Below are 12,051 nucleotides of genomic sequence, written 5' to 3'. Positions count from 1 at the left end.
TGTATTCTGGCTACTATTGTGACAAAGCTTGCTTCTGATGACCATAGAAATGAGGCAACAAAAGACATTTTGTGGAAAAAATCTAGGCTCCAATATCTTTTTTCTTTTTTTTTTTGAGTTTTTTTAATTAGATATTTTCTTTATTTACATTTCAAATGTTATCCTCTTTCCTAGTTTCCCCTCTAAAAATTCCCTATCCTCTCTCCTCTCCCCCTGCTCCCCAACCCACCCACTCCCATTCCCAATCCTGGCATTCCCCTATACTGGGGCATAGAACCTTCACAGGACCTAGGGCCTCTCCTCCTATTGATGACTGACTAGGCCATCCTCTGTTACATATACAGTTAGGACCACAAGTTCCACCATGTGTTTTCTTTGACTGATGGTTTAGCTCCAAGAAGCTCTGGGGGTACTGGTTAGTTCATATTGATGTTCCTCCTATGGGCCTTCAGACCCCTTCAGCTCCCTGGGTCCTTTCTTTAGCTCCTTCATTTGGGACTCTGTACTCAGTCCAATGGATGGCTGTGAACATCCACTTCTGTATTTGCCAGGCACTGGCAGAGACTCTCAGGAGACAGCTATATCAGGCTCCTGTCAGCAAGCTCTTGTTGGCTTAACAGGGTAAAGTGATTTTTTTTTAAACATGTGTCCCTCTTCAGCTTCCCTACTAACTGTAATATGAGAAAGCACCTATATTGATTGTGTTAGTTGCTTTTCTCTGAAACACTATAGAGTTTATTTTGTCTTATTGTTTGAGAGGAATAAGATGTCACAAAGGCAGAGTGTGCATGGCAGCAAGCAGCAGTTATGGTGGCACAGGCAGAAAGTGTAGAGCTCACATATTTTTTTTTAAAGCAAAGAACAGATATCAAATTAGAATTAAGCCATGATTTTTACTCTAAAGTCCACTCAGTGATGTACATCTTCTAGCAAGCCTGAACCACCGAAATATCCCCCAAACAGCACCACCAACTGGGGACCAAGTGTTCAAATTCCTGGACCACAGAGATATTTCTCATTCAAATCACCACAATGGGTGATAAATAATCTCACCTAGCACAGTAATAGTGGATAGGATGCTAAACTATTAGAAGTAAAAGGACACTTCAGCGTTTTTAATGATTTAAGCTTTGAAAATATTCTTGGAGCAAGAAACCCCTGAAGTCAGAAGAAATTTAAAAAGGAGAGTCACTCAATTCTCCCACCTTCCCCGTCAATGTTAAGACCAAATGTTGCTCTGTGCCTACCTCAAAAGGAAGTAAGAAGTCACCATATTTTAAATAGAATAAAGTAAATCATTATAAGACAGGAATTTTGTTTCTAAAGCTCAAAATATGCATAGAACAAGCATATGCACCCTAAAACTGTTTCAATTTACAAATTATCACTTAAATGGATACAACTGGAAATTATTTTATGTTAAGTGAACTAAAATCCCAGAAAGACAAATATGTTTTTCTCTTTTTAATAGATTCTAGATTTTACATACATACATAAATTGTGTGTGCCAGTAGAAGAGAATCTGTATAGGAGACAAAGCTGACTAAAAGAAAGGGAGAAAGGAAAGAAAGGAAGGTATAGCTGGAATTTCTAAATCCACCATCAGTTAAATAATGGCACAGAGACTTATTAATTTTTAGTATATCTTAGGCCTTTAGCTTGTGCTACCTACCAGCTAGCTCATCTAGCTTAATCTTATTATCCTAGCCATGACTTGCCAAATGGCTAGCTCTTTACCTCTCTCTCATTCCCCATATGTCCAACCACATCCCTGTTCCACTAGTGATTCCCCTAGCCTCTGATTTCTCTCCTATCATCTCTCTACTAAGAAGTCTCACCTTCCACTTCCTGACCAGCTATTGGTCTTCAAATCTTTATTAAAACCAACCAGAAAATGCCTTAGGCAGGTGAGGAAGGACAGAGACACATGTTCACATAGTGTGCTCCATCAGGAAGGAAGAAGGTAAAATACACTCATTACATAATATACTTATGTGGAAATTCTCATGACTAAATCCCAACTTAAAAACTATCATTTAATTTAATAATAACCAGTGTTCTGCTATAATTATTATGGTAATATGGGAAAAAATAGCAAAATAGCTATGATAGTAGATGAATTCAAAGACAAATTTATCTCTAATCCATTTTTTTAAAAAAAGAGAGAATTCGTATTTCATAGTGCTGAAAGACAGGCAGCACTAATTACTACCTGTCATACAATGCTAGCCACTGCACAAAGCAGCCTCCACTATCATATCACGTGGTACCTGCCTAGAGGAATCCATCACCAGCTGTCTGTTGATTGTTGATGTTCCTTTAGAGAAAGAATGGAGTGGGAGGGATCCTTGAAACCTCATTTGAAGTTTCAGATTCTTCTGTCAACTCTTTCCATTCAACTCTGCCCTAACTACACAAGACATGGGAGTCTTGGAAGGTGCTTAGGTATAAGCTGGGATGGCTAACTGGGAGAAACTATCTAAGTGGATCTGGAGAAGACATTGTCCATGCTGAGAAAAGACTTTGCAATGCAGTTGTCTTTCACACTCCTGTAGGCAACTCCTCATCCATGCTTTATAAACTTTATAAGTTACCGGGATGATTTCATTAATTGTGATGCAGTCTGTATTCCCTTATCATCAACCTAGTCATTAGCAGCACATCAATCAGTCATTACAACTCATCAATCATGCTCCAAAATAATTTTATCGTCTTATATTCAATACCAAATACTCCACAGAAAGGTAAATATGGAGAAAATCCTTTACCACATTACACTGAGATATTGTACTATTAATAACATAGGACATTCACAAAATTGCCTCTCATCCATAGCCTACCAGAATGTTAGTTCTGCCTCCCACAGGACTTCAACCCATCCTCAGTCCATTAGTTAATGATCACTTAAAGGGCTAAGTGATCAGAGGACTCAAAACCCTTGAAGATCAGGAGCAAATCACATCTGACATTTCTCTCTGATAATAAATAAATAAATAAATAAATAAATAAATAAATAAATAAATAAATAAATAACTTACACAGTATTGAAATGGTCAGGGGCAGAAAATGTATTCTATGCATTGCTATATTCACACTTCCCAGCAAAAATACAAGGAACAGGCAGGTTAAAGTTTAAGAGCTGAATGAATAAAAAAAAAAGAAATGGCAGATCTCTGGTACTTTTGGGAAACACTGACAGAGATTGCTTAATTCTTCCTTGCCAGAAATCTTGTAAACATGAGGAAGATGCTGGGAGTATTGGGTGCTGCCACCTCCTCTGTTGTGAAAGCAGAAGCATGCTTGGGCTGTGCATCACACACCTGCCAAGGATAAAAGAGCTGCTGCTCTGGAACATGCAGCCACAGCCTCTTCAGCACAGCCTTCTTCTCCTGCCTTTGCGGTACCTGGTGAGTACCTAACTAGGGATAGGAACTCATCTTAGAGGGTGTAGAGATGACAAGCTGGACATGGCCGAGGTGAAAGAAGCATGGTGTTCAGTGTGAAGGCAGCAGAAAGTGGACCTGCCAGGGGTCAAGAGACGGAGGAAAATAGACAGGAGCCTCTGTGTGTACATCAAGGTTTGTGACACACCAGAGTATGGCTCTCAGAATTGCCTCCATTCTGCTGAGAGATTTGCATCAGCCCAGAGGATTCTCCAAGAGTCATTTTCCCATTACCTGTATTTGCTACAGTTTAGCAGAGAGCTACTTAGAAGTATCATTACCTTCTGAAAACAGAGCTAAAAGAAGACAATGTCTTGCAGGTCGTGGAGCTCAGTTACCCTTTGCCTTTGTAAAGCTCATTGTTCTGAGTGCACTTACTAGGGATACATGCTAAACTTTATGATAGTCTTGAGAATGCTGTATTCAGATGGATTTGTGCCTTCATGGTCCTATTTATTTGCAGATAAGTCAAGGAAGGCAGACATTTGACAGACTAAGTCAGTAGACACTCACCAGAAGCTTCTCCGTATAATGTTTCTATCCTACTCTTCTAGGTCCAGTTCCTGCCGAGATGTCCTGCCAGCAGAGCCAGAAGCAGTGCCAGCCTCCTCCCAAGTGCCCTTCCCCAAAGTGCCCCCCAAAGAGTACAACACAGTGTCTGCCTGCAGCCTCTTCTTGCTGTGCTACAAGCTCTGGAGGCTGCAGTGTCCCCAGCTCTGAGGGAGGCTGCTGCCTGAGCCACCACAGGCGCAGGTCCCACAGATGCAGGCACAGGAGCTCCAGTTCCTGTGACCGTGGCAGTGGTCAACAGTCTGGGGGTTCAGGCTGTGGTCACAGCTCTGGGGGCTGCTGCTGACCCGGACAGAGCAATTGGGAAAGAAACACTATCAAAAACGAGTCTACAAACCTTCGCAAATATTCAGTCCTTTTTCCCAGTTTCTCTGTCTTCTTTAAGTGCTGAGATGTTTCCCAAGAGAGCTCAGATCTCTCCTGGCTCTTCCTGTTCTCTTCAAGATCATGTACCTTGTTATCTTGAGAGCTTTTGATAACTGCCTAGGTGGCTATCATCCTGTACTTGACCCTGTGGAAAGTAAAGAATGTGTTTCTCAACAGCACTGTGTGTCTCATGTCTATCTCTGTGTGCATCTCCTCCCGCTCTGTTCCTCTAGTCAGTACTATTTAGCATGTAGAGTAGATGCTGCCTCCACAGAAGAGCAGCATGGTGAGGTTAGGGGCAGGGGAGGGTGTTGCATCAGGAAGAGGCTTCTGGCTTTGATTCCTGTGGGAGACTTGATTACCCTGTAACATGTGTGGTAAATGCTCTGACTGGTACCCAGATTCTATTAGAAGGCAAAGACAGGTAATGGGTAGTCCAAGGAAGCAAAAACTAACAGGTAGATAGTTTTACTTTTTTACTTCCAAGAGTAAGGAAGTAAAGGAGAGCTATGGAGAGGGTGTAAATAGTTTCTCCAATGATATCTGAGGGCACCATGGAAAGCTAATGCTGAAGAGGTTATGAACACCAGGGGAAAGCAGAGCTGGGTTTTGATTTTAAAAAGAAAAAAGAAAAAAACCGGTAAATTTGTGGAAAGAAAATTTGGGGGAAAAAAAGATCCTGGTTTTATAAATGAATGCTAACTTTAGATGAAATATTTGCTCAGCATTTGGAATAAATGTGTGAGAAAAACTAAAGAAAAAGTGAGAGTTAGTTATCCTGATTCTGTGACATAATTTCTCGATTATTCTATGAAACAATACACTGCACTGGGTACTACTATTGTGCCAAATAAGGCAAATTATCATCACAGCTTATCATAATTCACCAAAACTTACAGCAGCCAGGCTAAAACCACTGTGCTTTTTGGGTTTGCTTCAAACCAAGGAAAAGAATCCTTTCTAAATTACCAACTCATGTAAGTTATGGGTTCGTTAGGATGCTGCAGGAAAAGAAAGGTGATATTCCAGACTACACAGAAACACGGTCAGCTGACCATGCCACGTCATCTTGTACCTAAGCCATCAGTTTTGTTGTGAACCCAAAGTGATGCTCTATACTGACTGAAAATGGATGGTATGATGGTGAAGCAATATGCTAATCCAAAGCCCAGGATATGCCTTAAACTAATTCTAAGAAAGCAAAAATTTATCTTAGAAATCTCTTCCAAGAATGAAAAATGAGAGCTCAGAATGGTGCGAGTGAAGCTGTATCCACAGCAACTGTTCTCACTCTACTGTGTGGAGTGCTGCGCTGGACTGTAATGCCAATCCATAACCATATACTTAATTCTTAGAAGACAAAAAAAAATACTTATTCATAGTAAATGAATAAATCAAGTTGTAATGTTGACTATCGTTAATGTTTAGGTTAAATTACCAATTTGCTTAATTATTATCCTTGCATATTAATGTAGATAAAATTATTCTGACATCTCATTTGAAAATTAACATTTTCTTAAGTAACTAAATAGTATATCTCAAATTTTAATTAATTGCTTTTAGAATTATGTGGACTATCAATTGAGCACATTTATATAAACGTTCTGTTGTTGTAAGGGTACATTGAGATTCATCTTCCAACTTCTGTTGAACACTTAAGCAACTACTTGACTTGACCATAAAAAGTTAATACCAAGTGAAGTAAACCACTTGCAACAAGTCAAACATTATACAAGTCCACTTCATAGGAGGCCCCTTCTGCAGCAAATCGGAAAAGATAAAATGGAGCAACATTTCCAGGGGTTTGGGAGAGAGATGGGATCATTTGATGGGCACAGAATTTCTTTGAAGGATGACTAAAGGCCATGGAAATGGATAGTAAGTATTGAACACAATTGAGAATTATACAACAAAACTGGCCCAGAAGGCTCTATCATGTACCTCTTAACACAAGAATAACACTGTGCAATGACATGTGAATCTGTAGAATTAAAAATATTTTTAAAGTTATTAGGAAGTGTCAGTATTCTCGAATTTCAAATTTTTCCCCTTCAGCTTTCATGAACACCAAGTTCCTTTGACTTTAAAGACATAAAGGTACAAAAACAGCCTATAATGAGGGTATATGTTACATCTTTTCTCAAATATACAGCCTGGACCAGCTGGTTCACACAATAATTTGAAAGCAAGATATAGTAGAACTCATAGTATAACAGATTTTGGATACACATAGACAGGCTATTTGTTACACTAACATGTGAGAAATATTTGAGTAGTAGTACTCACCCTGTGACAAGAATGATGAATCATAATGAGAGAGAGTGAGAGAGAGAGAGAGAGAGAGAGAGAATGGAAGAATGGAAAAATTTTACTTTAAAGTAAAAAAATGGTTTCTTGTATAATACATGAGAGTTTTCAAGGCTTAACTATGCAATTATTTGTGATTTGTGGACTCACACACAGGGATAATGGAAGATTTATATAAGGATACATTATCTCCTGTTTACTTCTCAAGGCATTTATGATTGCATATGAATAGTCATCTGGAAACATTCAGCCCATAGGCAGAATAATTTGAAGATACTGTCTAGTGGGAACTATGGGTTGAGTCTTAAAAGCTTACCAGAACCTCAAGAGCTCACTCAGAAAATAAGATCAGGATTCCAAATATTAGTAAATCTATTTTAGGTGAAAAATGGGGCCATATCGGTGTGCTAGATAATTTTATGTCATCTTGACACAGCCTAGAGTCATCCTAGAAGAGGAAACCTCATTTAGGAAACTGGCTTGTGGACACATTTGTGGTGCATTTTCTTGATTGATGACTGATGTTGGATGGCCAACACAACTCTCTGTGGGCAGTGCCACCCATGTACTGGAGTTCCTAGGCACCATAATAATGCAAGCTAAGAAATCTAATAAGCAACATTTCTCTATGGCCTCTTCCTCACTCAGCTCCTGACTCTGGGTTCCTTCCCTGGTTGAGTTCCTGCCCTGACATCCCTCAGTGGTGGACTACAAACTATAAGATGAATAGATCCTTTCTTTCCTTAGTTTCTTTTGTCCACAGTGTTTTATTACGACAATAAAAAATCCTAAGTAAGACAGTCAGTAAAATCCAGACCTGGCAGTGCAATAAGGGCTCAGGAGACCTGAAGTGATGCAGGTATGCTCTAGCTCAAGCAGTGAGGTCATAGAGGCAGAGAAATAGATCTGGTACAGGCCTGTTTCCACAACAACCAAAACAGCTTAGCCCAAGCACTGGATCACATTCCTAACGGGAGACTGATTTTTTTCACCCCCTCATTACATCCCCATATTCATGTTTTCACTGGTGGCAGGACAGAGAGACATATCTCAACCCATAACTTGGAAGTACATAGTTTATTTCATGTTGCAACATTTAAGTTTTTTAAAAGTGGAGGGTACTTCTACAGATTTTCATAAGTTTACTAGATAAGTAAAATCATGACTGACAACAGTAATGTCAGCTTTCTCAAATGCTGGTATTTAATATGTACATATATATGACATGTGTGTGTGCTTTAAAATATCTTTAGCATAATTTTTGATGGTGCTGTATTTCAGGAAGAAATAGACCCCTAATACTGCAATAAAGCAGAATAAGGAAATATATAGCTTAAATAGGCCCACTTTCTATAGATCTTTCTTCATTTTAGTTATTTTGTACAGTTGAGGAAATCAAAGATAAAATACTAAATGATATATGTATGATTTTGGTGGTAGTGGTATAATAAACAAGTTAATGCCAACTTAATTTTTACCCTTGGGTTTGTCAAGAACAAGCACAGCATTTCAGTGGCTTGGAAGGATTTGACAATGCCAGGAGAGCAGCAGTGTCATGGTCTTAAGGCAAGGTGGCACCATTGAAAAGTGATAGCCAATGGGCGTCAGCACTAGTGGCCCCACTAGCAACCGGATCCAGGCATCCCTCTGACCCTGTCAGCAGTACCCAAGGACTCAGTGGTATTATCAGAAGGACTATATCACTCACTGTGGAGCGTCTGATAAAGTTGCTGTCATCCTTCATGATGGCACTGATGACAGTTTCATGAACAATATGGGCACTTATGTCTAAGAAGCAAAGTTGGAATAATAACTTCATTACATACAGTCAATCACTATTCATATTTGCAGTAATCTCCCTCCATTAGATAACCCAGTTTATATAAATTATTTCTATTGCTCTACAGTTTCCAAGTCTCTTAAAATGGAATATATAGCCACCTAGATAGTCATAAAGTGTTCCTTACATTTGTTTTAATTTTTCCAGTGCTATCGTCTTAGCACAGAGTCTTAATGTTTTATTTTTTACTTTATCTTAAACTTCTCGGAAGTACTTTGTTTTCTTGAAATCACTTCATTGCTGTCTCCTTCCTCTAGGTCCTTCTGACTTTACAATTATATAAGACCACACTGTGTCAAGCTTCAAAGTTGATCTCTCTCTCTCTCTCTCTCTCTCTCTCTCTCTCTCTCTCTCTCTCTCTCTCTCTCTCTGTGTGTGTGTGTGTGTGTGTGTGTGTGTGTGTGTGTGTATCTGTGTGTGTGTGCATATGGGCATACATCCACATATATACACAAATATTGTATATTTGAGTTTATTCAGTAATTTGTATACATCATTGGAAAATCAAAATAGGTACAGCACAGCTTAGGAATATCTGGACTTCCCATACCTATTCTTCTTATTAAGCTACTACTCTTCCTAAAATCCATGGTCCATTGCGTTCTCTGACTTCCCAGGTGGTCCCACTCTGACCTTGCCTTACAGTTTTATCTCTTCCTCAAGAACCCTTGTTACATCTAAAATCCCATTAGTTATACCTGGGTGTCCAGCTTCAGCCAGTTGCCCTTGTATGGAGATGGGTTCAACACCTCTGTTTCTGACAAGTACTGTTGACGAAGACAAAGATTTTACCTGGTCCACCATCCCCAACAATAGCAAGTAACAGTATTGGGATTTGTCATTCCTTAGGCTCACTGTCACCCAAAAGCTCTGACCTAAGATATGATGATGTCTTACTCATGTACCTTACATAGTTCACCATACTGGATCCTAGATACATGGGTGCTTGGTCTGCCTCACTGCTCTTTCAGTCCCTCAAGAAAAGAATTTGTATTTTGTTCATTTGTGAGTCCTTTTCTCTCAGGAGACCCAGTGTTTCAAAAGGCAAGATCAGTGGTTATAGGGTAAGTGCCTACGTGAATTAATCAAACAAAGAATTAGCATACTTACTCTGCAGTACTGACACCAGAAGAGAACTTTCTAAACCTCTTCTAAAATCCCTTGGCACCTGTCCAGAGAGAAGCAGGGAACTTAGATCTGGAAAGAAAGAAATGGAAAAGCTGCCCCCTTACCAAAAAAATTTTAGCTCACCCTGCCGACTCCTCCAACTCACCATGAGCTTGGCAGTGAGCTTGGGGCCTGAGAGAGGATCGCTTTGTGATATACACCAAGTCAACCCAGGGGTCTCTTATCACTTATGCTGGTGCATTTTTCCCTGGCTACTCTATTCACCAGCAGCCACTGTGCAGAAGCCTTGGCGCAGAGCCACCTAGCGGCCACTTGAAGCCAGTGTTCCTCGATCCTCTGGAAAAGGCTCCTTAGAAGTCCTAGCCTGTCCACTAGGTAGGCACCACCAGGGTGTGAAAATTAGTAATTAGTGGAACAAGAGTGTTTTCTTTTCTTTTTGGGGGGTAGGGGTGTTTCTTTGTTTTAGTTTTTAGAGAAATGGACATACAAGCTGAGTAAAGTATTTATAGCATATATTCAGCAATATTATAACTAGACGGCCTATACTTAACAAGGACCAAAATCTCCTAAAACATTAAGGAGCACAAGATAATTTTTTATAAAACTGTTAAAAGACAAAGTCAATACACAAAAGAACTATAGATGGCCTTTAAAAAACAAACAAACAAACAAAACCTAGGAAGCTATAAGGTAGGAAGCTCCAGTGGGGGAGGGGGAAGGAGGGAGGGTCCCAGAAGAGAGTAACATTTTGCTTCCAGGTTGTCTCAGGAAGCAGACCTAGACAGAAAGACGTTTTAGGCTCAACATTAACAAAACAAAAACAAACAAACAAAAAAATGGCTTTCACCTACGCTTAGCTCTTTCAGTAGTGTAGATAGAGTAATGAAGACTGAAGCGTGAGTAGGCTGGTGTGCTCACGGCAGTGGTGGCAGGGTCCAAAAACCTTAACAAGTCATGCCATTTGACAGACTGATTAACTACTAGGGGAAAATCACTGAAGTTAGTAGTAGTCGTAGTCGTAGTCGTAGTCGTAGTCGTAGTCGTAGTCGTAGTCGTAGCAGCAGCAGCATTTTAAAATGTATGTGCCATTTTTTTAAACTTGTAGGAATTAAAACCTGCCTAGATGCCTGCCTGCCTGCCTACGCAATAACATCCAGAAAATAGTCCAGAAAAAAAAGGGAAAGGAGAGAGGAATAGAGGGGCAGAGGAGAAGGAATAAAGGGAAAAGAGTAGATAGAAACAAAAGAGGGGGGTAAGAACGAGAGGGGGTAAGGGGAAAAAAGGAGAAGAGAAAAAGAAGGGTGTGGGAGAGCCAAGGGAAGGAAAGCCTAGTAGAGGGATAAGGAAAGGAGCGGGAGAAAAAAAAAGAAGGAAAGGAATGGAGACAGAGAGGAGAAAGAGGACAGAAGTTTGGGAGCTGGATGGGGGAGGCTCCAGAGGAAGGGGAGAGGGGAGGAAGGAAGGAGAGGGAGGGAGGGTCCCAGGAGGGATTGACATTTTGCTTTGAGGTTGTCTCAGGAGGCAGACCTAAGCAGAAGGTGACTGAAGTGTATGTAGACTTTAAAAGAATTTGACTGGCATGACCAGTTCAGCATCTCTTCTAATCAACTTGGGGAACTGAGGGAATTTTGAGGAACCCCTTCGGTGGGGAGCCCCTTTGATGAGGAACCCCTTCGGTGGGGAGCCCCTTTGATGAGGAACCCCTTCAGTAATCAGTAGTGTCCTAGGAATCTAATGTCCTTGAATGTACACTTCCCCTGTTAAAATTTTTTATCAAGGAAGTCGGGGGACCTATCTTCTGTCTAGTTGCCAATACCATTTTAAATTAAATTAAATTAGAAAGGGAAAAATTACAAGCCTGTTCTCATTTTAAACTTGGGGAACATTTCACTAATTTTTACTCTTAAAAGGTCCAAAATGACAACTGAGACTTTAGGAAACCACAATTGCTCCCTGAACTGTTTTTTGTTAATGTCAGGACCACTTTCCTCATGTGGATCTTCCCCACGCTTGGCTCAGGAGTTGCTCAACATCTTTGTATCCCTCAGCTCTTCATCATAGTGGTGTTAGCAGGAAGTGACAACACACACCTGTGTGGTCACACATTTTTGTCTGTATACTCAGCAGTACGTGGAGTCCAAAAATAGCTCTCATAGTTATTTTGTGTATCCTAGAGTGGGCGGGATCTTCGGTGAAGCAAGAAGGTAGTTGAAATGAGGCACCTATCTAGCATTAAGTGTAAGCTAATGTCTCCTCCCCTTGACATCCCTAGAGCAGTCTGTGGAGGGCAGTGTGAGGCAGGGAAGCTAGGCTCAAACTGGGCGGTACTACTTCCTCCATTATTATAATTACTGCTTGCCTGTCTAAATAAAAGGGTTAGAAATAAAAATAAAAAAA

General features: G+C 40.2%; 1 protein-coding gene across 1 annotated transcript; it reads left to right on the top strand.

The window, feature by feature from the left end:
- Positions 1 to 4,014: 4,014 nt before the first annotated feature.
- On the top strand, positions 4,015 to 4,299 carry LOC110291999 (late cornified envelope protein 3B-like). The gene has a single exon (XM_021159166.2). It carries the CDS (start codon positions 4,015 to 4,017, stop codon positions 4,297 to 4,299), a length of 285 nt encoding a protein of 94 aa, XP_021014825.1.
- The last annotated feature ends 7,752 nt before the right edge of the window (positions 4,300 to 12,051 follow it).

This window comes from Mus caroli, unplaced genomic scaffold (assembly GCF_978045245.1).
Source record: "Mus caroli unplaced genomic scaffold, Mus_caroli_1 scaffold_3, whole genome shotgun sequence".
NCBI classification, from domain to species: domain Eukaryota; kingdom Metazoa; phylum Chordata; class Mammalia; order Rodentia; family Muridae; genus Mus; species Mus caroli.
The sequence above is the reverse complement of the archived record's forward strand: the minus strand, read 5'-3'. Positions and strand labels throughout refer to the sequence as shown.